General features: G+C 39.6%; 5 protein-coding genes across 8 annotated transcripts; 3 read left to right on the top strand and 2 right to left on the bottom strand.

Moving 5' to 3' along the window:
- Positions 1-199: 199 nt before the first annotated feature.
- Positions 200-2,544, top strand: LOC144195654 (lymphotoxin-alpha-like). Its single transcript, XM_077715443.1, has 4 exons — positions 200-375; positions 902-932; positions 1,001-1,048; positions 2,086-2,544. Exons 1-4 carry the CDS (start codon positions 202-204, stop codon positions 2,511-2,513), a joined length of 681 nt encoding a protein of 226 aa, XP_077571569.1. The 5' UTR covers positions 200-201; the 3' UTR covers positions 2,514-2,544.
- Positions 2,545-3,903: 1,359 nt separating this feature from the next.
- LOC144195509 (endophilin-B2-like) lies at positions 3,904-9,286 on the bottom strand. Of its 4 annotated transcripts, XM_077715205.1 has the most exons (14): positions 9,124-9,286; positions 8,036-8,183; positions 7,418-7,559; positions 7,159-7,170; positions 6,748-6,876; positions 6,378-6,511; positions 5,947-6,039; positions 5,825-5,836; positions 5,305-5,367; positions 5,055-5,078; positions 4,792-4,881; positions 4,559-4,659; positions 4,221-4,422; positions 3,904-4,099 (listed from the first exon to the last, which is right to left on the bottom strand). In XM_077715205.1, the coding sequence occupies exons 2-14, from the start codon at positions 8,105-8,107 to the stop codon at positions 3,992-3,994; spliced, it is 1,182 nt and encodes a 393-aa protein (XP_077571331.1). In that variant the 5' UTR covers positions 8,108-8,183; positions 9,124-9,286; the 3' UTR covers positions 3,904-3,991. The 4 variants fall into 4 exon arrangements, with proteins under 4 accessions (XP_077571331.1, XP_077571333.1, XP_077571332.1 ...); XM_077715207.1 differs by lacking the exon at positions 5,825-5,836; XM_077715206.1 differs by lacking the exon at positions 7,159-7,170.
- On the top strand, positions 8,685-11,865 carry LOC144195508 (diphthine methyltransferase-like). The gene is made up of 10 exons (XM_077715204.1): positions 8,685-8,703; positions 8,966-9,138; positions 9,763-9,896; positions 9,982-10,069; positions 10,261-10,355; positions 10,453-10,610; positions 10,782-10,854; positions 10,921-10,986; positions 11,079-11,251; positions 11,319-11,865. The coding sequence occupies exons 2-10, from the start codon at positions 9,007-9,009 to the stop codon at positions 11,726-11,728; spliced, it is 1,329 nt and encodes a 442-aa protein (XP_077571330.1). The 5' UTR covers positions 8,685-8,703; positions 8,966-9,006; the 3' UTR covers positions 11,729-11,865.
- Positions 11,866-11,987: 122 nt separating this feature from the next.
- LOC144195507 (large ribosomal subunit protein mL41-like) lies at positions 11,988-13,152 on the bottom strand. Its single transcript, XM_077715203.1, has 2 exons — positions 13,067-13,152; positions 11,988-12,517 (listed from the first exon to the last, which is right to left on the bottom strand). Exon 2 carries the CDS (start codon positions 12,485-12,487, stop codon positions 12,080-12,082), a length of 408 nt encoding a protein of 135 aa, XP_077571329.1. The 5' UTR covers positions 12,488-12,517; positions 13,067-13,152; the 3' UTR covers positions 11,988-12,079.
- A 1,169-nt stretch (positions 13,153-14,321) lies between these two features.
- LOC144195749 (patatin-like phospholipase domain-containing protein 7) lies at positions 14,322-26,062 on the top strand. The gene is made up of 34 exons (XM_077715570.1): positions 14,322-14,378; positions 14,445-14,519; positions 14,669-14,756; positions 15,021-15,100; positions 15,240-15,334; positions 15,651-15,791; positions 15,878-16,037; positions 16,128-16,208; positions 16,402-16,530; positions 16,624-16,704; positions 16,909-17,029; positions 17,126-17,206; positions 17,513-17,595; positions 19,701-19,850; positions 20,032-20,109; positions 20,244-20,449; positions 20,525-20,656; positions 20,983-21,106; positions 21,165-21,354; positions 21,491-21,640; positions 21,848-21,911; positions 22,003-22,171; positions 22,253-22,435; positions 22,565-22,683; positions 23,269-23,425; positions 23,543-23,659; positions 23,806-23,875; positions 23,941-24,057; positions 24,225-24,373; positions 24,472-24,624; positions 24,695-24,811; positions 24,912-24,996; positions 25,074-25,204; positions 25,404-26,062. Exons 1-34 carry the CDS (start codon positions 14,337-14,339, stop codon positions 25,461-25,463), a joined length of 3,978 nt encoding a protein of 1,325 aa, XP_077571696.1. The 5' UTR covers positions 14,322-14,336; the 3' UTR covers positions 25,464-26,062.
- The last annotated feature ends 4 nt before the right edge of the window (positions 26,063-26,066 follow it).

Genomic DNA, 26,066 nt, shown 5'->3' with positions numbered 1-26,066 from the left:
ATGAAATCATTGTTTGGCTTTGAATCAATCCTATATTTACAATTTGACAGACAAAACTATTAAAAGAATCCCCCTACCTGTCATAGGTGAAAAAATGACTCATGCAGGTGTTGTGACAGAAAAGTGGGCGTGGCGCTCTTACGGGGGCGTATCCACCTTCATAAAGTGGGATGTCATACACACGTGCTAGTGTCGTGCATAATGGAAGAAGGCTTGCCACGCCGAATTAGCAAGAGCAGAAGCTCTCGTTTAGGAAGCCTGGCAGTCCAACAGTTCACGCATCTCGCCTTATTTTTGGTGTGTGCTGCGCAGCTCGGCTTGGTGTGCATTCTTCTCCGGGAGCGATTTCTCCAATCAAGTACACTCAACTCCAAGGTAAGACATGAAGAGCACACTTAACGTTTGGTATACATGTGTTGCCCATGTGACCCAATATGTGGGAGGGAAAACTGGAGTACCCAGAGAAAAGCCACACAGGCCCAGAGAGAACATGCAAACTCCACACAGGTGGAGCGACTTGGATTTGAACCCAGGCCGCCCGGTCTTAAGTATATTAATAATAATAATAATAATAATAATAATAATAATAATAATAATAATAATAATAATAATAATAATAATAATAATAATAATAATAATAATAATAATAATAATAATAATAATAATAATAATAATAATAATAATAATAATAATAATAATAATAATAATAATATATATGCACATACAGCAAGTGAAGAAATACATTATATATTAACAACACTGCCAAATTCTTCTGAAATACACCCAGGTTAGGAGAATGTAAAAAAACAGACTAAGTAACTCCAAGTATCGATGAAGATATTGCCTTCCTACTTTTCATATCTAAACATATTTTTTAACATTACATTTGTTTGCTTTTCAGTGTGGGGAGAATGAAAATGGTACTCCATCAGGTAAATATTGTCTCATTTTCATGCAAAATTTCTGCCGCGGTGTGGTATTGAATGGCTTCTCGTTGCAGCCCTCAGACTTTCACAAGAGGATGAACAAAAGAGTGCTCTACTAACAGGTAAGAAAAAAAAGATTGAAATAATTATCATTCTATAAGTATAGTAACATTTCACTTATAAAAGTTAAGATAAAACAACTCTGTATGCATAATTGAATTTGAACTTGGAGAAAGTGTTAAACTTTTTAAAAACTGGATTGAGCAAATGAGCAACATTAAGAAAAGGGAAATCATTCTAACTAGTAAAACAGTAGAGTTCATGGCCACCAACAGCGGGAACTCAGCCTGATTGGAAATATTCCAACAGAGTCATAAATGTTCAGACTGTGATGCTTGCAATATTGAACCTTGGCACTGAGACTTGTTGACATTTTTTTCTTCTTTTACACGTTGCCAAAAATGACTTAAACACCTTGACAAGCCCAGGCCTGACAACATAAACACATCCGTTTACTATGTTTAAATCTCCTCGCTCAATTTTGAGGCCTAAAATCAGGCCTATTTTTTCCGGTTTCGATCAAAGATGGATGATTTAATATAGGATTTGTGATATGACTGAAAAAAACACTTTTTGTGCAGTAAAAAGTAACAAAAACAATAACAAAGTATCACTACACCAAATTTCATAGCCTTACATTGAAAAACTGAACAGAAAAGCATTTTCAAAAGGGCCGCTTATGCGACTTTTTTTCTTGTCTTTTCCAAGACATTAAATATCAAGTCTCAACAAATGTTATTTTTGCAATTATACTCATTTAGAATTTGCCTGCGACATTTTAAAGAAAAAGGTTGACAGGAACTACAACATAGTGGATAAATTGCATTTTTTATATCTAATCATGATACATAACTACTGTTTTTTTTTACAATTAACTCATTCACCTATGCAATATAAGTGAATGGGGAAATTGTGAAAACAGTAGTTATGTATCATAATTAGATATAAAATATGCATCCTGGAAAAGAGTTCAAGGACCAGCCCCCCCCCCAAAAAATTGACTTATTTGGGATTTTGTCATGACCTTTTCAAAATATGAAACAAACTGCCTTCAATGAGTGCAACATCGTAACTCATGAATTTACGGTCACTATTCTAGCTCCTGTTGATAAAAAGACAAATGGCAAATATCTCCTCTGGGAAAGTAAGAAGGGAAATGCCTATTGCCACGGAGGTTTCCTCTACTCCAACGGGAACCTGGTCCTTCCCAGTAAAGGCGTCTACAGAGTCTTTCTGCAGATTACCTACGAGAGTAATGGCGAACTAGATAACTATGACGGCGTGGTGATGCTGGTCAACAATGTGTTCCTTTTCCACGATTCATACCCTAAGGATAGGCCTCTTCTATCATCTGTCGACACAATCAGCTCCAACACAAACCAATGGACCAAATCTCTACACACGAGTGGCACGTTTATATTGGAAGCAAACAGCACGCTGAGAGTGACGTCGGAATATGTCAACCTCATTTCCTCCAAAGAATATTTGGTGTTCTTTGGAGTGGAAATTCTTCAGTATCTTGTTTAAGATCATCGGACGTGGCTTTTATATGCGCATTTTTGTATATCTCAACATAATTGAGCACTTTTCATGTGTCAGAAGTTCAAGATTTGTAACTGTGATGACAAGTGATAACATAAGAGAAATATTCTAAGACAGCCTATGTGTCTGTTGTTATATTTCATTCTCTTTTTTACAAAACCATGCTTGTATTACCACTATTTATGGGTTGCTCCACTTGCAGGTTGAGAAACGCATTTGTTTGCTTTTAACCATTGTCATTTTTATTTGCTATGCAAACTCTGGAAATGTGACTGTTTGTGTGTTTTGTAATGTTTTGTAATTTCTTCCTGAAATGAAAGTAGAAAATAAAAAAAAATTGTAAAGTGGAAGAACTGATGATTTTGAAGTTGCTGTGAGCGAAGGTAGAAACTCTCTTGGAACTACAGGTGTGTACAAAGGATTACAGACACTCCCCTACTTACGAATTTTCAATTTACAAACAAACGGTACATACGAACATTTCTGCAAATTGCGTTTATGTCGAAAAATGTTCTTCTAGTGAGGGAGGTGCAAAGAAGAGGCAAGCCATTTCATGTGAAACCAAAGTGGCAATAATAAAGAAGCTTGATGCGTGTGAGAAAGTGGTGAGCGTTGCACAGGAATACAACTTGAATCGTTCGACAGTCAGTACCATTTATAAACAGAAAGATCGAGCAGCAGGACCCAAATATTGAACGTTGCACAAAGGTTGCAAATCAATTGAATGATGGCATACAGTGCTACCGCATTTATGATGAAAAGAAGAAAACTGCAATCTAGCTTTAAATGATCTGTTGACGCCAACATCTAGCGGCAGGATTTATTTTGTAAATCCAGCCGAAATTACGGCGAGCCCCAAATTAGTGTGCTCGCCGTCATACTGGGTGTATTGACAAAAGAACTGGGTGTATTAAGAACTCTATCCCAGCAGTCACTGCACAGTACTTTATCTACGGGAAAATAGTAGAGTCGGGGGCTGCTTTACGTAGTTGTCCTATCGACTGATTTATTTTAATTTATCGTGATAACAATTTTAGTATTGGTCCATATTAAAAGCACACTGGCTTATAAGACGCCCTGTCTATTTTGGAGAAAATGTAAGGCTTTTATGTGCGCCTTATAGTCGTCAAAATGCTGTAGTTGAAATTTTATTATGCAGTTAGTAACGTTTTTAAAATAACTTTGGCTATTGAGAGGCAGAAAGAAATGATGACATACATTATTCAATGGGAAAGTGTTCCAACATGAAATCTGACTCAGGTTTTGAAGAGGATTGTTGTCAAGCCAGTACTGCTGAACTTGTAACACCTTTCATTGGAACTTGTATTGGCATGACATAGTGGGGATTTCTTCATGCTAGTGAAAGTAGAATTAGTGTGACTTAATGAATTTAATAGCAGTGAAAGGAGTAGGCTTGAGGCTTCAGTAGTCGTCATTCATGAACTTCTGAGTCAGGGTGTCGTTTAGCTGAGAAGCTCCAAGTACGTAACAGGCACTTTCCCTTTTTGGTCTCCCTTTTCGCCAACCAGCCAGTCGGAGTCCATTCCTGGGACTGTGTAAACTGTAATGATCTGTAACAAAAAGCCTTTTTTTTTAATGGCCATAAAATAGTTTGGGCGGTTGGATTGATTCGCTGATCGCCACTGGCAAGTGTCCAAAAAAAGCCAATTTGAGCCAAATGTCTAATCTCACCTCATCAGCTAGGAGGAAAAGCTCACTGGAATCAGAAGGATCATAATCATATAGAACTTTGGCCATGCGCGTGCCAGCAGCAGGAGCTTGGACTTCCTCAATCTTCAGAGTGTCCATCTCCCCAGTGCTGTTGAAACTTTCAGATATCAAGTCTGCAGTAGCTTTGGTGCCCGTGGAATTCAGGGCAAAAGCATTTGGTAGTCTGGTAGGAAGCAGAGGAAAAGGAGTACATTGCTGTAACCAAAAGGTTACGCCAGACGCGAGCCTCCTTCGGCTTTTTTTAAGTTTCTGTTGAGACATTCAAAACCCACCCACACGGTCTATTATCTTGATCTCACCTTCCAAGTTGTTTCTGTAGTTCTTGCATGTGAAAGTGACACTGCTTGTAATAAATTGCTTGCGCCTCCACAAATTCATGTAGGCAGCGGAGGTGATTCACCTGGAGGGAAATTATAATAGTGTCATGCAGTCAGAAGATCGCAATTAAGTTATTTGAAACATGCACTAAAAATAGAACATTTGGTGTGTGATATTAACAACCATGAAGTGAAATGTATTATAGGCGACTTACATGCGTACTGCTGATACCCTCTAAAAGAAGCCGTGTAACTTCTGCCTGGCGGTCAAACTCTGTTTGGGCTGACCTGAGTTCATGTTCAGCCTGAAATGTTAATAAGAACATTTGTAACATTCCAATTAAAATAATTAAGTTAAATATCTATTTAGATCCTTGTTGGAGAATAATACCAGTGATTCCTTTGGTAATAATTATTTTCATTTTGTCTTTAATCAGGTCAATCAAGCATTGTTAAAAAAAAGTGTTATAGTACTTACTTTTTCAACTTCCTCGCTCCAAAGCTGTGAGATGTAAACAGACAGCAAAAGAACAATAGAAATAGAAATTATTTTTTTGTAATGAATGCATATAAAACGCATTGGATGGCACACAAAAATATAGTGTTGCTTCTCTGTTTCTACTCGGAAGCCTGTGAGTTATAATATGAAAATACAGCCTTTATTTGGATGAATAAATCATCTTAATGTTATGTTAGTGTTTTTTTTGTTAAAAACGGAATCTCCTTACAGCAGAAGCACTGGCAGAAAGGACATAGTTGCGTGGTCTGGTCTCCTGAAAATCTGGCGCCACCTTTTGAAAATAATGAAAAGGTTGACTTTTATATACAACATTTTTTGTAACTTTTAAAGCACATGTGTCAAAGTGGCGGCCCGAGAGCCAAATCTGGCCCACCGCATTATTTAATGCACAGAAACTGCACCAAATTATGACAGTCAGCCGTGAAGCTGTTTCACATTAATATGGAAGAAAATCTGATGAGAATCTTTTGGAAATTCATAATGATGACTAACGAATCACGAAATGTTGTATTAAAAAAATACCAGAAATAATTTCCAACTGCAGCATTTTCTTCCATTAATAATGAGTGTATAATGTACACAATTACCAAAAATGATAAAGAAATTAAAAACACAAACAAAAGTCAGTCCACTAGTCATTTGAATGTGTAGTCATTCCTTAACCCCCAAAACTTGTCTTCGACTTAGATAGAAAAATGGCGACTATTAAAAACGTGGTCAATACTCACATCGCCCTCGCACTTCCATGGTTGTAAACACAAAAGAAGTGAAATCATGAATAATACTATAACGATGTAATAAATAATTTAGTGTGATGATGCATTCCGATGATACTGTGCGGTTAACTCACCGCAGCCTTTGCCTCCGCCGCTTTGGCTTTTTTTAAACGTGATTTAGCCACATCCAGATCAAGGCGAAGATTCTCCAATAGGCGCCGTTCTTTCTGCAGAGACATGTTGAGAGTTTAATAATTTGATGACATACAATGCCGCAGGAGTGTATGTTAGTCCGAATAACATGACTTCCCTCTAGTGTCTCGTCCGCAGACATGCATGAGTTAAGAAATAGTAATCTACTATTAAACTAAACAATTATACTAGTATCTCCGGATTTATGTCGTCTATAGGTGCTAAATAAAAACAAATTGGACAATGAATAATATTTTCTACGCCTTGGGCAAATTTAACATGGTTACATTCTTAATGTTTCGAAGAGGAACACTGAGAAAAGATGAGAACTCAAGTAAATATTGGCAAAAGTAGTAAAGTGTTGCAAACTGACTGTAATCGTCCTCCAATCTCCTTCCAGAAAGTTGCGGAGGGGTGTCAGAAAACTGATGGCTGATGTTTGAAGAAACTCCCTCTCAGATGTTCCTAATTTTTGCTCACATTCTCCCACTTTGATTAGAGTGCTTCCTGTAGAAGAGTGAAATGAGCTGAGGAGACCATTATGGCATTTGTCTGCATTACAAGGTGATTATGCAATTTTTATTTCACAATGAAGGCTGTCATAATAAATGTATTAATGACAACTAATGCATCATGGAATTAGTTGACAATTATTTTGATTGGAGAGTCATCGTTGTCTAACTTCAAATTGTGCAAACCCATTTTAACAAGAAATTATATAAAATGACTCATTTCACGCCTACCATAAGGAGTGTCCAGACCAAAGTCGTTGGCAGCATCCTCCATCAAATGACCGAGAAGTTCCCCGTTGGTCACTCTGGATGGTGCTTTCCAGTCCAACTTTTCATACACAAACTCTTCAATTCTAGAACCTGCAGAAAGTTCAAAAGTTAATTCATAGCAATCAAAAATGTTATAAATCTAATTAAAAATGCCATAGTTATCCACAAACATTGCGTCACAAGGAATTATTTATGTTTAGAGAGGCTGATCAGTCAACCATTATAGTACTTGTACCTCATTATAATTCAGTACTTAAATCTACTACTAGTCACACTCTAGTCTAGTCTTCATATAATTACGATGTACCTACAATTGAGTAATGTGAACAGAGGGATCCCACAACTGGGCTAGAATTTAAAAAAAATACTCACCTCTGTGATCGACTGTAGCATGAAGAATCAAACAAACCAAATGTTAAGCTACAATACTTGGGCGTATGACGGTGAGGTTTTTTTGTTTGTTTGATTTGACTTTATTTACCAACTGTAGCCTACTGTTGATTAAATTATGCTGAAGTTAATATTACTGGTGCAGGGAGATGCCATTTTTGTTTGTTTGGGTATTTATATTTTGCAGCAATTAAATAATTTTTAAAATTCTTCTTTTTCTCTTTTGATACTGATGTCTTACTTGGGTTGGGCTGCAGTAAAACCTCTGTTTGCCTGTAGATCTTCTCGGTCCAGTTTTTTGTGCAGTCTGCACGGCTCATTAGGTTTTCATAGTGAGCATCCAACTCAGTTTTCTCTGCCTGGCCAAGCTTCTCTTCTGTAAACTACACCAGGTAAATCACAAACACAGTTGATGCACATCTTCTGCATTATTCTCCAATTCAGAAATGCTAAATTACACAAAAGCAATTATATAGTAATTATGCAATGCATTATATAAAAAAATAAGGTCATATTTTGTGTCATGTAAGACACACTTGTATACTCGGGTTGTGCAAAGTATTTAATCAGTAGGCGCGGTAAGGGCTGGATTGGACGTCTATTGCCGTCAATGGCAGCCAGTGAGTTTAAGAACTACGTCATGCTTCCGTCCGCAACATTTTGCATCGCTGCTGTATTCACGGGCATTATACTAACTTTTAAGGCAATGTCATCCTAACACGAACCTAGGCGAATGATGTTTTGGTTGTGTTGGTTGCATTAGCCAGTATGCGACGCTACAAAAGGTTCGTTTCAAAACATATGGAAGAAGCAAAGATTGGGTCCACAAGGCCAGTGCGGCAGTGAGAACATTTCTTACCTGAACGGCCCGTGTAAACAGCAAACCAGCACCCGTGGCGATCTTTTTCACGTTAAAGTCCATCGCGTACATAAACGATGGAGGGGCTCTTCCACTCCAGTCCGGGAGGGCGATGTCACGGCTCCAGAGAAGAGCAGATCGAAGACCTCTGGCGGTTAGACGTCACGAGTCACGACAACAATCATACTTCTATTCATCTATAGTCCAAGTTTGTTTTAATAAACTGGGCATTTAAAACCATGATCTTGTGTAAAAGGTAGGAAACAGATCAACATTTTAAAGTGATTTCGATTTCAAACATATTTTGAATCATTTGACAATTTGAGTTTGATTTATTTAATAAAGGGAGAATTCATATTAATGAACAAGTACATGTAAATATGTAAGATCATAGCAGAAGGCCAATTTTCAGTATCATGTGCAGGTTGATGTTAAAAACAGTCAGTGTGTTTTATTTTCTTTTTTTAACAATTACAATTAAAATGTATTTACAATAAACCTGCTTAAAATAGTTATTTATCAAGTTATTGACGCCAGTAGAATAGAATTGTTGTTGTTGTTATTGTTGTTGTTTTTGTATGATGACCGAAGCAACCGGAAGGCAAGTTGGCGGTAATGACACAACAACCAGCCAGCGTCCTGAAAGCGCGTTGCAGATCGATAACGAAGTGAGTTTATCAAATATATCCATGTATATGTTGTAGACAAATGTTTTGTCAACTTATTTCTAACCCTCTCTAGTTCATATAGTGTCCTATCTTTTTGTTGGCTACAGAAGTAGAACACAACAGTCAAGCTAACTCATGTCAAGCTAGCTACCGATTCTGGGAGATTACTAGATAGCCGAGTTCGTTTATATTGTATTTATTCCTGACTTTCTTTTTTAAAACTTATGTCATTTGATGAAGTTTATATTGATCTGCTTTCCAGTTTGGGGATCATCGCCGTAACGTAATGCATAGCAGTCAGATATGGCTTGGAAGTCAAGAACCCGCAGTCTGCAAGTGTTTGACACGGAGTTGAGTGCTGACACCGTAGAATGGTGCCCGATCTCTTCCCGACACAAATTCCTGGTTTGCGGGACTTACCAGCTTCAAAAAGGCGTAAGTGTCCTCGCTTTCTCTTCTCAATATTTTACTTCCAATGTGCTAAATCTTCATCGGTTCCGGAAATCGGCTAACTTGACGTGTTGTGTACAAGTCAGGCTGGCACAAATACTTCAGATTCCTGCCTTAATCATAGTGCGTGAACTATGAGCAGTCATTCAACTCAATGGCTGCCATTGACGGCGCTTGACGTCCAATTCATTTTGACTGGGGAGAGAGAATGATCAATTGTTCATAGGTCGATCAAGGCGTTGAGAGCTAAGCATTCACAGCCAGGCGTACCGGTTTAAATTGGAATTCATTCAACGTCAATGGCATACAATGAGTGGATTGCTATGAAAACACAATTTTACCAGTTTGGATTGCAGCTAGTGTGTATCTTTGTTTGTATTAATACTTACTGCTCATATCTGAGGTCAGGTTTTCTTTGAAACACAATGTGTGATTAAAATGCTTTAAAAAGTAACCAATCATAACACAAAATAGTCTTAAAATAGATGTTGTAGTAACAGACTATTCTCCAGTATGTAAAGCTAAATCATTCCTCATAACTAACTTATACAACTTTTTTTATTTTGTGAAGCATTGATAATCATTTTTGTATTCACTCTCCTGTTATAGAAAGGGGAAGACGGTGGTGCCCCAAGCCGGACTGGCCGTTTATACCTTTTTGAACATCGGCACAAAGGTTTGACGAGTCCCCCTCTCACTGAGCTCCAACGTATAGACACAGCTGCCATTTTAGATTTAAAATGGTAAGACGTTTAAAGGCTTTCCAACACAATAACAGACAATTTAAGTGTCTGTTTTAAGTTGTTGAATTATCATTTATTTATTCAGGTGTCATGTACCTGTGTCAGGAATGGTCGTGTTGGGACTGGCAGCCGCCACTGGAGAATTGCAGTTGTATACTCTGTCAGAAAGCCAGGTGAGAAAATGGGCCACAATATTTCTGTATTGACAGTGTCACAGTAGTGAAATCTTTCAAATTATGTAAAAAAAAAATAAAAAAAAATTAACATCATTTTGAAATTGGAATGAATTTCTTTTATCAATTCATTAGGCTTTCTTTTTACTCATTAATGTGGAGATCTACACTCATAGCTGTGTATTCAGTAGGAAGGCAGCAGCAATCTGCAGGCCCTGAACAGTGTGGAACTTGGAGGAGACCAGTTGGCCTTGTCCTTGGATTGGTCAACCGGAAGATTGGACAGGTAGGAGAATGGATTCCACCTCCAGCTGCACTTTAGCTAGAACGAATAGCGTGTACAATGATGTCTTTGGCACATAAACTACGGTTCTCGTCAGCAGCAGTGATGTGCGGGTGGTGTGCAGCGACTCTGCAGGTCGTGTTAGTGTGCTCTCTTTGGATGAAGGTGCTCTGACAACTCTGTCACAGTGGAAGGCCCACGATTTTGAGGCTTGGATCTCAGCCTTCTCCTACTGGGACACGCAGTTGGTTTACTCAGGTTAGCAAATCCTTTTCAGAAATTGTATACCTCACTATTGGAGAACTCTTAATTTGGTGTCACTGTACTCGAGGATGTCAGAGACAAGTAGCCATTTAACCAATACTTGTGTTTGACTCACTCCATCTACCAAAACATCAAGTCATGAACACTGCATGTGTGTGTGGCTAGGCGGAGATGATTGTAAACTCAAAGGTTGGGACCTCCGGATCAGCCCATCCAGTCCTACATTTGTCAGTAAAAGGTAATTAATGTCGGTATCATTTTTGACGAGCTACCAAATCAACATCTCCGTGTCGTTTGTCAAAAGGCATTCAATGGGTGTGTGCAGCATTCACAGCAACCCACATCGGGAACACATCCTAGCTACAGGAAGGTAATTGTTACAATGAACACATTCTTTTGCGTGCAGTTTTTTTTTTTTAAATAGCACCAGTGTCTTTGATATTTTGTACTTTCCTCGCGCAGTTATGATGAGACGGTCCTGCTATGGGATGGAAGAAATATGCGGCAACCTTTTAGTGAGAGTATGCTCGGTGGTGGGGTGTGGAGGCTCAAGTGGCATCCGACTCAAGAGCACCTGCTTCTGGCAGCATGCATGCACAATGACTTCCACATACTTCACTGTCAACAGACTATGGGTGAGTAAAGGGGTAAAGGAAGCATTTCTGTGTTGGCATTTTCTTTCTTTTTATTTTTTAATTCTAGAGTCCAACAAAGGAGCCTGTCCAGTTGTAGCCTCATACATTCTCCACAACTCTTTGGCATATGGGGCAGACTGGTCTCGATTGTCACTGGAGGAACCCGCTCCTCTCTCACCTCCTGCTAGCGAACCAAAGGAACATTTCACAGACGGCGGCGGACACTTAAGGATCCAGTACGAATCCCCCACTGCCAGTTTTGACACTTCCCTAGAGGATGACTGTGGGCAATACATCCCAGAGGGTATCACTCCTCCATCTACCAGCTCTAATGCATGCCACACAGTCACACCGAATGACGATGCCTCTTCAATGTCATTTCTTCTTGCCACTTGCTCATTTTATGATCATATGCTTCACTTGTGGCGGTGGGACTTGGCACCAGCTGAGACACAGGTAGAGACCAATGTATGTTGACCAGTTTTTTAAAAATGGCGCAGAATGTATAGTTCCTCTATTACGTGACATATCGTTGACTTTTTCACCAGAGGTAGTGCATCACAATTATAATTCATGTTCCGTTGAATAAACTGGAATCTGTTGACATCACCACACACTAATTTTTCCACCGTCGCATCATTCCATTTCTCGACAAAGAAACCTTCGCGGGCTGCTTTCATTTCAGTGTTTCACATTTTATTGTACTTTGTTGAAGAAATACATGACCATAAAAAGATTTGAATCCAAGTTGTAGCAGACTATAATGGCAAAAGATTGGTTAGGCATCCACTTACATCAAGTCTTCTCAGATAAACAAAAAAGTTTATTTTAGCGCACAAAGTTTTTGGGATACAATTTAAACAACTTTCCATCTTGTGTGGGTTCAAATCCATATTTTTCCAGGTTGTCTTTATCAAAAATGCCTTCATCAAAGTCCTTCTTGATCTGAGGAGCCACCACCTCGGCAAACAGCCTCTCGGCGGTCACTGGTGGTTCCGTTCCTTCTGGGCAGCGGTATGATACATAGGGTTTTAGTTGAAAACCGTCCAGATTAGGTACCACAAACTCTGGAATCATAGCCTTTACTGACACAAACTTTCGGCTAGAGAGTTGTATTCCAGTTGGTCTTGCACCTCTGCCTTTATTGTGAGTTCTTGAACCTCGCTTGCTGGTGAATTCTGACATTCTGTCTGCTCCTCTTCTGAAGCCCCTTATAAGCGTGGACAATACTCCCATTGTGTCACAACAGAATATTCCACAGCAAACCTAGGAAATAGAAATCAATCATTTGGGCCCGTAGATCAAGTGTTTTCCAAGTTTGTATTGGCTGCCAAAGCCGGTGATAGGCGGTTATTGTTTATTGCCAGTCTTCTTAGTTTTAATAGATTGGACATCATATATTGTAAGCCTATTGAAATGGATTGTATGTCTTATCTCTGTCAAAGGCAACCAATACAAGTTTACATTTTATTTCCAATAGAGCATTCATTAACTTGGGAAAAATTAGGAAGGCACACAATGAAACAAATGTGTCCTAAGAATATGATTAGCTATATTATTTTACCACAAATGCAGGGTGTGTTGACTATATAACTAAACTTGAGCAGTTCTTACTGTACAAAACAATTCTCTTTTGGGTAACCTGTCGTCTTTGGCAGGCTAGCTTGTACGCTAAAGCTACTGGATGTGTACTGATCATTGTCTTTAATTGTAAATGTCATTTACAGTACACAGAAAAAAAGGATATATAAACATTGTTGTCTTCATACTGTAAACATTTGCGATAAAGTAGCAACAACAATCGACCCATCTCACCTTGACAAAGCGTTGCAAGGAAAATAATATGTAAGACTACCAATCAAAACCTCCGTCGATTGGCTAGAAAGGCAAAAGTATTCTCCAATTGGATTCAGCGATACTGGTGCCACATTCGGAACAATCCATAAACCGCTACCTCCGCCATTTCAATTTTCAAAATAAGGCCAAGGGTATTATTTGAGTAAGAGAAGAAACTCAATTTGAAAGTTTTATCATGCATACACAAATAAAATTAAAATGTATGTCTTTCAATTACCTATACTCTACTTAGAGATGGTTAATGAGGTTGTGAAACAAAAATGTCACTTCAAACGAGACGTGTATAGTAATATTGTTTTTATTTTGAAAGGTATGACAGGATACTTAAGCTGTTACTAGCGACCCCTCTTCACGTTGTTATTGCAGTCATGCATTGAATAAAGCGGAAACTGGTAGGTGAGAAAATAACTCGTCTAACTTTAATTGGAAGGTATTTTTGCATGTCTTGTATATTGATCGTGCACGTGGGTTGTTTGAACCTCGCTCTTAATCCATAAAGTGGTTTAAATTTCGTTCAGCATCCAAAGAGTGAGTGAGTAATTTTGAGACACCGATCGTACTTCATGAAGCGTTAGCACCACCAGGCAAAGTATTTTACTTATTTCCAAGTTCCTTAATGTCCTATTTGCGCACAGGTAAAAATTAAGTAAAGTAACGCACATCCGTTTTTAAAGTTATTTGTGCATTGTGCAAATGCACTCCTGTAATGATCATCTATAAAATTAAATGAATATAATTGGTTATCATATTTGTATTCCATTTTGAATGCAGTAGCACCACAGAATAAATTGCCTCCAAACTGCAAAGTCGCCGTGCTTCTCCTGAAAATTGCATATTTGCAGAGGACACACGACACCACGAATGTAACATAAGTTTTGAAATGGATTTAGATGAGATGATGACTGGGTAAGCAATATTTGTTCGTAATATATTGCCTGCCCTTTGACCCCTTTGGGAGTGTTTACTGGAAATCGAGTGGAGTAGGCTGCCGTCTCACTTTACTGACTCAAGGAAGATCTAATGAGTGAAACTTTTGCTTAGGGCATGAGATCTTTGACCTACATAGGATTGTTTACATGAATCACGTGATCCCGATTAAGGTCCATCTTCCCACACAGCAATCATCTTTTCAAATACAGTCTAATTATGACTCCCAATCTTTATGTTTCACAATTATGCCACACCTAGGGCTTGGCTGCTTCGATTGCCATCTAAACCTCAGTCAGCCATGGCAGAAAAGGAGAAACACGACAGTTGCGTACTCTATCAGGTACACCCGTCACTACATGTTTAATTTTTGACAACGTCTGTGAACAAGCATGTCTTTTTCTTTCAGAGCTTCCCCCCATTTGGAGGTGAGATCAAGGCCAAGATGCAACAGATTATAGAGGAACGAATGGAAGCCAACATGGTAAAAACACAGAAAGATTGTTATAGTATTTTTTGGAAGTTGTATTGCTGTCTAAATTAACTTTCACCTTACTCAGTTTGATGCAGAAGTATGTATATATTATGATGGTACACACAAGTTGTTCAATTTGTCACTTTGTTTTCTTCCAGTGGACAGCTATTCTTATTGGAGCTGTCACAGTTGTGTCCCTCCTGGGAGGTGTCGTGTTTCTTCTCTACAGAAGATACAGGTTGTCAAGTCAGTACATATACTTAGCCTCTTTTCCAGTGTTTATTTAAATTTTGTCAGGAATATAACATTATTCTTTGTATGTGGGATTTGACATATTCAATGGTGGTGAAGTCCCCTTGAAATACTCATTGGGTTAAAAGTTGTGTGCTGCTATTCCAAATAACTTGGGTGTGGATATTCGGCATGCAGTGCAGGAGTACAGCACAAATATTGGGAAGAGACCTCATAAAATGTTACGATCGTAAAAAAAAAAATGCCTGTGTGTTTTAGAGGAGCAGGCTGGGATCACACATTACCGTTTTCGAAAAAGAGACAAGGTTATGTTCTACGGCCGAAAGATAATAAGAAAGGTTAGTATATTTATCTGCAAGCTGAGTGGTTGAGTGGTTAGTGTCTCAGCCTGACTATACATGGTAATTTTTGTGACAAAAAATGTCATGTATATATTATATACTTACATATATCTATACTTTTGTTTCTTGTATAAAGGTCCAGACATTGTCCTCTCCCACCAGCACCCCCTCCAACTCCACTTCTCGTCAGAGAGTGCGCAAAAGGACCAAAGTCCTGTCAATAGCTCGCAAGTAAGTCACGTTGCATCGTTAGCTTTATTTATTTTGTTGGTTAGGGTTATATATTTCTTTACATATCACAGAGACCACATGAATATTAACTATAGATGCACACTGTTATTACATGAAAACTTTTTTAAAAACTTTTTTTTTTCCTGACATATGGCTCTTGCAGTGTCCCTGTGGTAGAAATTCTGCCACAGATTAAATAAACCCATTAAATTTTTTATTTTGGAGAGAAATCACTAAAGGGGAATAAGATTAGTTTCTGGAATAATTCCTACCTATCAAGAGTGATCAAGAGTATTTGTGTGTGCACCTGATTTAGGATCCTCCGTATCCGAGGAGAGCCCCCCTCCTTGCAGCCTAAAGAGCCACCTCCTTGTCTGTTAGAGGCAGACTTGACAGAATTTGATGTGCAAAACTCTCACCTCCCATCCGAAGTGCTGTACATGCTTAAAAATGTCAGGTAAGTAGCATAAGAATTTTAAATTTGGAAATACACACGCAGTCCGTACAATGACAAAGATTACAGTGAATGCTTATTTTCCATAGGGTGCTGGGGCACTTTGAGAAACCTCTGTTTCTTGAACTATGTCGCCACATGGTGCTGATCCAGCTGCATCAGGGGGAGGCGCTATTCCGCCCAGGTGATACTGATGACAGCATTTATGTTGTTCAAGATGGACGCCTAGAACTGTGCACCCGGGAGAGTGTAAGACCACGGGAGAGTGGCTGATTTGGTTTTTGTCAATAACATTGTTTATGACATGACCGTTTGTTTTGTGTGTGTTTTTGCAAGCAGGATGGTACAGATGCTGTGGTGAAGGAGGTTTTACAAGGAGATAGTGTCCACAGTTTGCTCAGTATTTTAGATGTTATCACTGTAAGCATTAGTCTGTCTTCACCTTGACGATAAAGCTTAGATTTATATGATATACAAGTTATAGACATTTCATTTTTTTTGTTTTGTTGTCAAAGTAAAATGTTATTTTTATCATTTGACAAGAATACACAGTACACTGCTCTTTTGTATTGTCATTTGGGAAACACAAATTCAAACTCTTGTGTTCTTTAAGGGCTACCCATCTCCATACAAGACAGTCTCTGCAAGAGCTGCTGTCCCCTCCACTGTCCTCCGTCTTCCAGCGGCAGCATTTCAATCCGTCTTTGACAAATATCCTGAAACTCTGGTCCGTGTCATTCAGGTAAAGCGAGCTTTATTCATGTTCGGGGATTTACAAATAATACATAGACAGGTCTTGACAACAAATGTTACAACGCTCTTCTCCCACTTGTAGATAATTATGGTCCGTCTTCAGAGAGTGACCTTCCTTGCCTTACACAACTATCTTGGCCTCACTACTGAGCTCTTCAACACGGTACTACTTTATCCAATGTCTTGTCAATTGTGAAGAGGCTGCAAATATATCAGTCTATTTCTAGAGTATTTAATTATCAGAGCAGGACATTTTTGTTGTTGTTTTTTATGTATATATAGGAGTTTGTTTTCTTGTATCCAGTAAAAAATAGGAAATGGAAAATTGTATACAGAGGGCTCCTTTAACAATTTTCTATTGTTTTAGGAAAGCCAAGCCATCTCCTTGGTTTCAGTGGCTCAGGTTTTAGGGGAGGTTCATCCACATCGAGGTTTCCACAGGCAGCCTTCACAATCTGATGAATCAATGACTGAAAAACCAGACCCAGGTCAGAAAATATAGATTTTTTTTTGAAAATATTTTTGTTAATGTCACGATGTAATATTATCTAATACTTTTCTTTTTTTTTTTTTTTAAACAAAAGAAAAGGCAATCTTTTCTGAAAATTCCAGTTCAGTAGTATATAAGAAACCTCGCTCGCAGTCCACCCCAATGGCCGTTACTGGTAATACCACATTTATTCTTTTCTATTATAGTACAAGGCTGTTCTGCTTTTGGTTGGTTGAAATAATTTAGGTATGGCAAAACATATCCGTGGGATATATTCTTGTACAATGTCGAAACAGTGTCAGGCACCATAAATTGGGAGGCATCAACTAACAATTATAAATCTAGAAAATTGTCCATTATTTTTGCATGAGAAATATTAATATTTTTCTCTATGAAAGTACCTGCTCAATAGTAATATATATACCTTGGCTGGTGCGACTTTTAGTCCGAAAATGACGGTGCTGTATGTTTTTCCATACAGGTCAAATGTCAGTGGATCTTATGAGAGTTTCTGAACGGGCTAGAGTTACTACTGAGGATCCTGTGGCCAGTGGTCCGGTAAAGGTACTGTTTATTTCTTTTGAGCAGTGGTGTGCCGTCAGGGCCTTCAAGGTCTTCTCTGCTGGCCTAAGAAATATCTGAATCATATATTATATTTTGTCCATCAATACTTATGAAATAATTTCAAATTGTCTGTTAGCTTCCTTTCATTGCTTTCCCACTGGTTGCACTGCTTCCAGTTGTGTATTTTCATATTCAAGCATTTAAGCAATCACATTTCACCCATTATTTGTTGCCAGGGTCAGAAATCTGTCCCAAGTGTGAGCAAACAGGGTTCAAATCCCAGTTGGTAATCATTTTTCCCTTAAATAAAAACAACCGTGTGTAGTCCAGATTTTCCAATAATGACATAGGAAAGTGTAGCCAATTCGTGGCTTAGAGGTCACCTGACTCCCATGTGGGAGGCTGGGGTTCAAATCCAGGTTGAGAAACATTTTGCCTTAATTGTTTCTATGTATTTGTGTAGCTACTTGGTGGCGTAGTGGTTAGCTCACATGTCTCTCGTCCGGGAGACCTGGGTTCAAGTCCCGGTCAGTACACATTTTCACTTAGTTGTTTCTGTGTACTTCTTGGAAAGACACTCAAATGATTACTAAGAGAAGTGTAGTCACTTGGTTGGCGCAGAGGTTAGATCACTGGACTCCCGTCTGGGAGACCTGGGTTCGATTCCCGCTGCCGTCGTTTGGCTGAAAATAACTGGAAAGAAGAATTGGTCAATGAAACAAGAAGAAAAAAAATCTTTTTAATTTATATTAAACACTTAGTCATACTTTTCAGCAAAAGGTTATTTTCCGAACTGCCTTCGGCAGTTCGGAAGAATGTTGAAGGACCTGTCTGTGCGAAAGGCGTTCTCGGGTCGGCCTCCGGCCGACCCTCGACCGCTTGCTTGGTCAGTGAACCGCCGACACCGGGAAGCGAACTCACGTTCTCTCGGTGCAAAGGCGAGTGTGCAACCCACTACACCAACTCGTGCCCCACTTATACATGGGTGTTGAAACGTTTTATCCAAGGAAACTGGGTGAAACACTTAGTCATTTTTTTGACTAAATGTTTCATCCACCACTGAATACTTATTTAGTTAGACACTTAGACATTTTAACTTATTATTTTAACTGAATATTTGGAAAATCTTTGCCGGCACTGGGAATTGAACCCAGGACCACATCGGTGGTAGACTGATGACTTAGCCACTGGGCCACCAACCTGTAAGAGAAAACAGTGGTACTTATAGTTTTATCCAAGGAAATGGGGTGAAACACTTTTTTCACAAAATGCTTCATCCACCACTGAAGACTTATTCAGTTAAACACATTAGAACTTAATCTTTTACCTGAACAATTGTGGGAAAATATTTGCATGCACTGGGAATTGAACCAAGGACCAAAGAGTTGGCAGACTGATGACTTAGCCACTGGGCCACCACCACCACCACACATATACATGGTTGTTGAAACGTTTTATCCAAGGAAATGGGTGAAACACTTAGTCATTTTTTTCACAAAATGCTTACTCCACCACTGAATACTTATTCAGTTAAACACATAGCCATTAGAACTTATTCTTTTAACTGAATAATATTTGGAAAATCTTTGCTGGTACTTGGATTTGAACTCAGGACCACAGAGGTGGGAGACTGATGACTTAGCCACTGTGCCACCAACCTGTGAGAGTAGCTAGTAGCACTTGTACTCTTATCTCTTTCATATACCTGAATAATAGTGGGAAAATCTTTGCATGCACTAGGATTTGAACCCAGGACCACAGATTAGGGAGACTGGTGACTTATCCACTGATCCACCACTCTACTGGGACTAGGTTGTTGAAACGTTTTATCCAAGGAAATGGGGTGAAAGACTTGGTCATTTTTTTGACAAAATGCTTCATCCACCACTGAAGACTTATTCAGTTGCACTCTGCTTGCTTATACATGGTCATTGGAAGCTTTTATTCAAGGAAAGGGGTGAATGACTCCGTCTTTTTTAATGGCAAAATGGTTCATCGTCCACCGAGATTCTGAGTATACAGGAAAGTCAACAAGAGCATGCTGTAATCAGATAAACTGATATTAAAAGCTAACTTAATTAATTCAAAATGTGGGTCATTTGCAGTCTATTTTAAAGAAGACGGTGACAATGCAGCAGTCTCCTTCTGCAGTTTACCATTACAGTGAGCTTGGAGCAGGAAATGACCGCTATGACAAAGTCAATGCAATTTTCCAAGCTGCCAAAAAGGACTTACTGCAGGCCATCCAGCTCAAGGTACATTTACATACGTTTCAGTAATGTTGGAGGTTAACAAATAATAATGACATACAGCTTGCCCCAATTTTTTTTTCAAACTGATTATGTATTTAAAAAAAAAAATCAACATAACCTTACAGAACCTTGAACATTTTGTAGGTGATTTAATAGGACACTTTTTGTAATGTCTTTTCCACAGGATCCCAGTCTACTGGAGGGTAGGGTGACTTTTCGCCAGGTTAAAGCCAATTCAGTCGTGGCCCATCAAGGAGACCAGGTTAGCAGCTCAAGACTGTTTTAATTACAAAGGCTCTTTATAGAATACCATGTTGTCTTTTTTTTGCAGTCTCACCAAAAGTGTCTGATAGGGATGGAATCTTTTTATTTTACTTGGTTTCTTTTACCTTGCAGGATGTGAGCGTGGCATTTGTCATTTCTGGGTCACTCCATGTTTACCAGCGCATGATTGACCGTGAAGACGAGACGTTGCTTTTTGTGACCCACCCGGGAGAGATGGTGGGCCACTTGGCAGTACTCACGGGGGAACCCCTCATCTTCACCGCACGTGCTCATAAAGATTGTACTTTTCTCTCCATATCGAAGGCTCATTTTTACGAGTAAGACCCTAAAGTTGTGAACAACCCCCTTAAAAAGGTAAATGAATCAAAATAATTTTGAACTTTTGTTTGCAGGATAATGCGTGAAGAGCCCAGAATGGTATTGAATGTAGCCCATACTGTTGTGAGGAGGGTGTCCCCTTTTGTCAGGCAGATTGATTTCGCCTTGGACTGGATGGCTTTGGAAGCTGGCCGGGCTGTTTACAGGTATTTTTGAAGACACTGATTATCTGTTGTAAAATATTGAGCTTCAGCCATTGAATTGGTATTTTATTATATTTAAATGGTATTGTGAGACTAAACAGTACTGGCTCACCAAAGGCATCTGGGATAACATTTTAGAATTTCTGAGTATATGTATTTAAATAAATTAGTCTATTTGGTGAATCAGCAGTACAGATAATGGATGACTGACGCATGGAGAACACAATGCATTGGGCATTTCCATTATGTTGATATGTGCCAATAAAAAAAATTAGGTGTTAAAAGTGGGCAGCACTACGATAAATGCTCTATTTTCTGATTGGACGTAGACAGGGAGACAAGTCCGACAGCACCTTCATCGTACTCAGCGGCCGCTTACGCTCAGTCATTGCAATGGATAATGGCAAAAAGGAGCTAGCCGGAGAGTATGGCCGCGGGGACCTAATTGGCGTGGTGAGTGCTACGTCACTGGATTGTTTGAGGACTAAAGCTGACAATAAGTGGTCTCTAGGTTGAAGCCCTGACCCACATGAACCGAGCTACCACGGTCCACGCTGTGAGGGACTCTGAGCTGGCCAAGCTCCCTGAAGGAGCTCTCAACTCCATTAAGAGGAGATTTCCGCAGGTAGTCACTCGGCTAATTCATTTGCTGGGACAGAAGATCTTGGGCAATATGCAGCAAGTCAATGGCCCTCTGACTGGTAAGTTTTGGAATAGGTTAACACTTCATTAGCTTATGGAAATTAGTTGGTGCATTACTCAAAAAAAGTGTAGTTTTGGGCACCATAGATTAAGTAAGATAAGAGAGTATTTGTAATACATACATTTGACTTGTAGGTCGAAGTCTCCCCCTCCACAACTCCAATAGTAAGTGGGATGCTGGGAATCCTGCCTCCAACTTGTCCACTGTCGCCATTCTTCCTGTGTCCGATGAGATTCCTCTCACGGCTTTCACCTTGGAGCTGCAACATGCACTCAGTGGTATCGGTAGGATCATCTACATATCCTTTTTTTATCCTTCGAATACACTCATAAAAAGACAGTTTAACAAAACAGTTTCCATGTAGTGAAAGTAGTGTAACTTTATCCTGATCTTTATTTGACGCAAATAATACGTGATTTAGACATGCGATATCCAAAATCTTGAAAAGAGCTGTCCATAAGAAAAGCATGTCCTATCTTTGTGTTTTGTAGGGCCGACACTACTCTTGACAAGCGACATCATTAAACAACGCCTGGGCACTGCTGCTTTGGACAGGTGCAGGCACCCTCTCAATGACTCAAGACAATACCAACCTTTACATTACAGATGATGTTGGAAACGTTCATTTTCTTCCTCTCCTTCAAAGTGTCCACGAGTACCGGCTGTCCAGTTGGCTCGGCCAGCAGGAAGACATCCACCGCATCGTCCTCTATCAATCGGACCCAGGCCTTACTCCTTGGACCCAGCGCTGCATCCGCCAGGCCGATTGCATCATCATTGTGGGACTGGGTGAACAGGAGCCCACCGTGGGAGAGGTCTGTTGTTGATTCTATCCAATAGTCTCAGACTGTTCACATCTTGATCCAATGTAAAGGTATTCCATTACTAATTTGTAGTTGGAGAAAATGTTGGAGGGAAGTGCCATTCGGGCCCAAAAGCAGTTAGTGTTGCTGCACAGGGAGGATGGTCCACCGCCCAAGGGGACAGTGGAGTGGTTGAACATGCGGAGCTGGATCTCAAAGCACCATCACTTGTCATGTCCTCGCAGAGTGTTTTCAAAGAGGAGTTTACCTAAACTGGTACGCCGAGAGCCGAACGCTCACTCTACATACACTGGCATTTGCACAAAGGATTAGCAACTCCTCATTGTACTTCACGTTGCCCATGTGACTGTGCATGTTTTGTAAAAGGGTTGTTTGTCACCACAGAGAGAGCTCTACGGGCGTGTGTTTGAAAAGTGTCCGGATCGTCACTCCGACTTCTCCCGCCTGGCCAGGATTCTGACAGGAAACAGCATCGCCCTTGTGCTAGGTGGAGGTGGGGCCAGGTAATGTGGACACCGACTTAAAAGGTTGAGTTTGGGCGTTAGCTCTCATTTCCAAATTTGCAAATGGAAATTAAATTTACATATCAAGTACACCTCTACTTACAAAAATTTCAAGTTACAAAAAAAGTTCTGGAACCAATTAATTTCGTGAGTAGAGTACGACCGTACAGCTTTTTGTTTGGTGCAAGACTTTGGTCATGCAGATCCAGTTGTTTCTACTGTAACTAATCTATTGTTTTTCTTCACTGCTTCCACTTGTCCTGAAGCTTTAACAAGGTAGGGACGGTATAAATCTTAGCTTTCATTCAAGACTATTAGTCTACAACCAAAAGACTACAAAGGCTAAACTCCTGGTTAACATTTGTAACCCTTGACTAGGTCCCAGTTTCTGAAGTGAATTTCCCACCTCCTTAGTTGGATTTGGAAGAATTATTCAGATAAATATGTTGCATTTTTACTGGCTGCTATTAATTTGAAAAATTTGCTTTTTCACTATTTAAATGGCACAGTAGCATAACTATTTCTAGGGGTGGTTTTGCCCTCTGGGAGCAAGTATTCTTGCTTTACATGTAATGCCTTCCTCAGGGGTTGCTCCCAGGTCGGCATTATTCGGGCACTGAATGAGGCAGGTATCCCCGTGGACATTGTGGGCGGTACCTCCATCGGCTCCTTCATGGGAGCACTGTATGCTGAGGAGAAAAGCTACAGTCGGATGAGAGTCCGTGCTCGTGAATGGGCCATGGTAGGTTAGGAATCAAATGCCTCAATACAATAACTGAAGATTTGTCTTTTTTTTTGTTTTTCACCGACATTTCTGCCAGGCAATCTCACTATTTCCCTTCCTGCAACATGTTCTCAGGATATGACATCTCTCTTCAAGAAGATTGTGGATCTGACCTACCCAGTCACTTCCATGTTTTCCGGAGCGACCTTTAATTCTGGGATTCGATCCATTTTTAAAGGCAAACAGATAGAGGTATAAAGGTATATTCAAGTCTGTCCACTTCATTGTCATTTGGGAGATTCTGACTCGACAAAAGATCAGTGATAACATTTTTCACTTATGGACAAACAATCATTTCACCACCATCAACAACTGCTTCTTCTTTCTATCACTGCCAGGACTTGTGGCTTCCATACTTCAACATTACCACAGATATCACAGCTTCCTCCATGAGGGTTCACACTGACGGTAAATCTAAAATTCTGCCTTGTTGCTCTAAAACATTTGTGTTAAAAAGCTACATTTTCACTCAGGTTCCCTGTGGCGTTATGTAAGAGCCAGCATGTCACTATCTGGTTACCTTCCCCCTCTCTGCGATCCAAAAGATGGACACCTACTGATGGATGGGGGCTACATCAACAATCTGCCTGGTAAGACCAATTATTATTAAGATCACATTGTTACACTGAAAATCTACTGTATATCCAGAAAGATTTTAGAGATAAATATGAGTTTCTTTACTTCATTTTTTTTAACCATTCCTGTTTGGCTTTTTGTGTCCCAACATGAATTAAAATGCAAAATTGTTTGTTTGCAGCTGATGTGGCTCGCTCCATGGGAGCCAAAGTGGTGATTGCTATAGATGTGGGGAGTCGGGATCAAACCGACTTAACCAACTACGGGGACTCCCTGAATGGTTGGTGGCTTCTTTGGAACCGATTCAACCCTCTCGCTGAAAAAGTCAAGGTGTGTGCATCACAAATATGCTTAAAGATGCACTTTCTTTACCATTCAGACTGCGTAAAGGGCACATAACGTTATTAAAAAAACTAACCCAACACCAGGTACTTAATATGGCAGAGATCCAAACCCGGCTTGCATACGTCTGTTGTGTCCGTCAACTGGAATTAGTGAAAGGCTGCGACTACTGCGAGTACATCCGGCCACCCATCGATCGCTATGGCACACTCGAATTTGGCAAATTCGATGAAATTGCTGTAAGTAAACTGGCTTGTTCTTTCCTGAATGGGTGGAAAAATCAGATATTGATCTGCCAACACGCTCCAGGAGGTGGGATACCAGCATGGGAAGACACTGTTTGGTGTTTGGCAGCGCAGTAATGTGGTGGACAGCATGCTTAAAGACAGACATCAGGAGGAGTTCCACAAGACCAAAAGTAGTCATGTAAGATTTTTTTTAATGCTAACGTATAGGTACGGAATTCACTAGGATAGGATGCTCGCATATAGCATTGTTAGCATTGCTTAAAGTTTTTGTCTATCAGGTGGTGACTTGTCCAAATGCCTCATTTACTGATCTGGCAGAGATTGTATCACGCATTGAGCCTGTTAAAACAGCATTGGTTGAAGGTTGGTATTTTTTTTTTTTGTTCTCTCTCAATAATAGTCTTGTTAAAGATCGTAAAAACAAATGCTTTTCCCCTTAGAGGAACTATCAGAAGAATACCAGACAGACTATGATGAGGAAGCTTTGGAAAGCCCGCTGTCTGACAGCGAGTCATTCCTGCCTGGTGGCGACCAAACAGAAGGAGAAGAGACAGTTGACACTGCTGAAACGGTATGTATCAAAGAAGTCATCTCGCTGGCTGATTAAAAGAGAAATTATTAAAAAGCTTATAGGGGATCATCCAATTTGTAGTACCATGGACAGTACCCCAAAGCTGGTTGTCCATGTCCTTGTTTTCTTAACATATTCCAAACCAAATCTTTGCATGAACCAATTTTTTTTCTTCTAAATTGTTAACTTCCTCCCACAGGATGAAGAAATGCAAGTCAAAATTCGACGTCGGTTGAATTATTCCCAAGAACATCCATGAAATATTAGACATTGTCTACAGTAGATGTTCAGCAAAGTATTTGGTGAAAATTCACTCAACTTTCAGAACAGAAACAGTGCAGAAAAATCTATTGACTGAATTGAACCACTGAAAAAGCTTCCAGTTTCAATTGTGGAACTAATATTAACCAACATTTCAATACCAGTAACAATGACAATTGAAATTGTTCAGTGAACCTGAATGCCACCCATCTATTATGACAATGTGAAGGGACTATAGGTACTTAGTATAAAAGGTAGCAATGCTTTTGGGGACACTTTAATATTTATACCTCTGACTCATGAAATGCATTTCACAGTGTTTCGGAAGAAAGCCATTGCGTCGATGTTGATCTTCACGGTACAGTCTAACTTTGACCGTGAAGATTAGGGACATTTCACATTTTACAATATGCTGCAAACAAAGTGTCTTTTTCGAGATTATGCCTCCTTATTTTAGGCAGGGAATGCCAAGCTGCATTCTCAAACTGTAACAACACACGGGTCATAAGTGACTGGACTGAGATTTCATTTTCTATTTTTCTGCAATAAATGAATGTCAGTATTCAAGGGATTCCTCAATAAATGTTTTAACCCTTACATA

Source organism: Stigmatopora nigra, chromosome 4 (assembly GCF_051989575.1).
Source record: "Stigmatopora nigra isolate UIUO_SnigA chromosome 4, RoL_Snig_1.1, whole genome shotgun sequence".
Taxonomy (NCBI): domain Eukaryota; kingdom Metazoa; phylum Chordata; class Actinopteri; order Syngnathiformes; family Syngnathidae; genus Stigmatopora; species Stigmatopora nigra.
The sequence above is the reverse complement of the archived record's forward strand: the minus strand, read 5'-3'. Positions and strand labels throughout refer to the sequence as shown.

Excerpts from the sequence above, each read along its gene's own strand:
- LOC144195654 (XM_077715443.1), top strand. The coding sequence starts at position 202 with ATGGAAGAAGGCTTGCCACGCCGAATTAGCAAGAGCAGAAGCTCTCGT. Across the intron at positions 376-901 it reads CAAGTACACTCAACTCCAAG|TGTGGGGAGAATGAAAATGG; the intron begins GTAAGACATGAA and ends TTTGCTTTTCAG. Across the intron at positions 933-1,000 it reads TGAAAATGGTACTCCATCAG|CCCTCAGACTTTCACAAGAG; the intron begins GTAAATATTGTC and ends TTCTCGTTGCAG.
- LOC144195509 (XM_077715205.1), bottom strand. The coding sequence starts at position 8,107 with ATGTACGCGATGGACTTTAACGTGAAAAAGATCGCCACGGGTGCTGGT. Across the intron at positions 5,079-5,304 it reads TTTCTGCCAGTGCTTCTGCT|CTTTGGAGCGAGGAAGTTGA; the intron begins GTAAGGAGATTC and ends TACATCTCACAG. Across the intron at positions 4,423-4,558 it reads CTACAGAAACAACTTGGAAG|ACTACCAAATGCTTTTGCCC; the intron begins GTGAGATCAAGA and ends GCTTCCTACCAG.
- LOC144195749 (XM_077715570.1), top strand. The coding sequence starts at position 14,337 with ATGGCAGAAAAGGAGAAACACGACAGTTGCGTACTCTATCAG. Across the intron at positions 15,335-15,650 it reads GTCCTGTCAATAGCTCGCAA|GATCCTCCGTATCCGAGGAG; the intron begins GTAAGTCACGTT and ends CACCTGATTTAG. Across the intron at positions 24,812-24,911 it reads ACAAGACCAAAAGTAGTCAT|GTGGTGACTTGTCCAAATGC; the intron begins GTAAGATTTTTT and ends TTTGTCTATCAG.
- LOC144195508 (XM_077715204.1), top strand. The coding sequence starts at position 9,007 with ATGGCTTGGAAGTCAAGAACCCGCAGTCTGCAAGTGTTTGACACGGAG. Across the intron at positions 9,897-9,981 it reads GCCATTTTAGATTTAAAATG|GTGTCATGTACCTGTGTCAG; the intron begins GTAAGACGTTTA and ends TTATTTATTCAG. Across the intron at positions 10,987-11,078 it reads CACATCCTAGCTACAGGAAG|TTATGATGAGACGGTCCTGC; the intron begins GTAATTGTTACA and ends TTCCTCGCGCAG.
- LOC144195507 (XM_077715203.1), bottom strand. The coding sequence starts at position 12,487 with ATGGGAGTATTGTCCACGCTTATAAGGGGCTTCAGAAGAGGAGCAGAC.